General features: G+C 35.7%; 1 protein-coding gene across 1 annotated transcript in view; it reads left to right on the plus strand.

The window, feature by feature from the left end:
- Nucleotides 1–1,562: 1,562 nt before the first annotated feature.
- TEOVI_000362600 (BARP protein) overlaps nt 1,563–2,175 on the plus strand; it is a gene marked incomplete at both ends in the record, with an annotated part of 630 nt that continues 17 nt past the window's right edge. Inside the window, one exon of the mRNA XM_067226512.1 lies at nt 1,563–2,175. Within this exon, the coding sequence (XP_067082613.1) occupies nt 1,563–2,175 (613 nt within the window).

Below are 2,175 nucleotides of genomic sequence, written 5' to 3' on the forward strand. Positions count from 1 at the left end.
AAAAAAAAACGTGGCCCCTACGCTTCTCATAAACTCTCAATAGTGTGAATGCGTGCCTCATTATTATTATTATTATTATTTATTTATTTTTATAATAGCTATAATTATAATTATGATTGTTTGTTTGTTTTTTCCTTTGATGTGTGTTTACTTTTTGATAATTTTAAATAATTACCGCTACCGTAGCGGGACGGAGTGGGATGAATTGTATTCCCTTTTAAGTACTCTAGTAATTTAGTTATTGCATAAATTTGCTCTTTTTTTTGTTTTTGTTTTTTTTTTCAAAAAAAAAAGGATGTGTGAACTCAAAACAGATTTGGTGTTAGAATTTGAGTTAGTGGTATCGGTTTCCAGACACTATAATTACTGATGTCGCATTAAAGAGAGAAATAGAGAAATAAAGGCGCAAAAAAGCAGAGGGAAAAGGGAAACAATAAATAAATGAATATAATAAATAATTAAAAAAAAAACGCTACACAGTACATGAGACTGCATGTACTCAATGCGGTAAAGCAGTGAATAAAATTAAATATGTGTAAAAACTGACGTGACAATATACAACTACTACAAAGTTGGAGAGGTTTAGTTGCGGTTATTTTATTTTATTTATTTTTTTGTCTTCATTTCTTCTTTATTTTTGGCTTCTTGTGATATGCTGATGGAAAATGTAATAATAATATTTTAACAAATGGGTAAATAAATGATGTATTAATATTTACATTAAGACGAGAAGAGGAACATAAACATAAAGTCCACCGACAGCAGTAGTGGAAGCCGCATGCGAGACATTAATGAAGGTAACAAAATAACAACAACATGAACATTTATCCATCGCATGTCCTACCATTTACGCTGCCGAATAATGCAAGATCATGTATCGCACTCGAAAGAACAAAATAAAAAAAAAACACACAAACGACGACACGCAAAAATATATATATATATATATATCGAGAACAACCACAATAAATAATGCATTGGTGTCCAAAAAAAAAGGGGGGGAAAGGAAAACGAAGTTTTAAAAATAAACACGTAAAACAGATATGAGTGGCGTAAGTGACAATCAATTTTCCACACCTTACACAGTGTTAAGATTAAAAAAAAAACAAAAAAAAATAAGGAATGGTAAACATCTCCCCATTGTAAATTAAATCGACCGCATTCATCAGCGGTGTTAATGCAGATAATAATTGACAAAACAAAAAGTCACGCAACAAACTAAACAACAACCGTTAATCACACAATTTAACAAATATCAGCGCAATACTGATCATAAAGAATAAACAATAATAAAAGCAACAAAAATATTTTAAAAAATACATAATAACAACAACCTACATGAAACTGATAGCACAAATTGACTTGAATTCCAATAACTCTATTTCATTGAAGCGGTGCAACAACGAGATAATTCCCTTGCGCTACTCATATTGATACTATTGTTGTTGCTATTCTTTGTATTTCCCACTGTTGATTCCATTAATCTCTCCTAATTCTCATGACAAGAATCCACTACAAGACAGCAGACACAAGTTTCGATACCATCCAAATTAATAACAATTATGAGCATCACTTTTCATAACTTATGGCTACTTTTGACAGTGTTATGCACCGCTAGAATTCGTGCTGATTTCATTGGGGAGGAGTGTCCGGATAAGGGATCTTATCCATCAGCTGATGTGGTACGCATTTTGTGCCATGTTGCAGGCCAGCTTCGAGGGTTGCCGGATACAGTAAGTTCTGCTGTGGAAACTGCCGCTGCTGCTTCGAGTAAAGCATTTGAAGCAAAGGTACAAGCAGAGGAAGCTGTGGAACTTGCCGAGTCAAGAGGCCTAAACGTTACGAAAGCGAAGGAAGCTGCTGTGAGAGCAACACTTGCTGCTGAAGCTGCGGCTACGGCTGCAAGTAATGTGGAAATTAACGCTGCAAATATTGCTGCGGTGCCGTGGCTTGAACGAAGACAAAATGTGGGTTGGCAGAAGCTTGCGAAGTGTATAGACTTAGATATGGACATGCGGGAAGCAGCAAGGGTGTGTAGAAGGGCAGCAGACAACGTGACAGCCCAATCCCTCACTGCGGCGCTGAAGGATTTGGAGAAGGTTTATACTGATGTGAGTACTAGAGAAGCCTTACGGAAGGAAACCGTTGAGTTCCATAAAGAGCTCGCGTCTTTAG

The sequence above is a fragment of the Trypanosoma equiperdum genome (assembly GCF_001457755.1).
Source record: "Trypanosoma equiperdum strain OVI genome assembly, contig: ctg_772, whole genome shotgun sequence".
Classification (NCBI taxonomy): domain Eukaryota; phylum Euglenozoa; class Kinetoplastea; order Trypanosomatida; family Trypanosomatidae; genus Trypanosoma; species Trypanosoma equiperdum.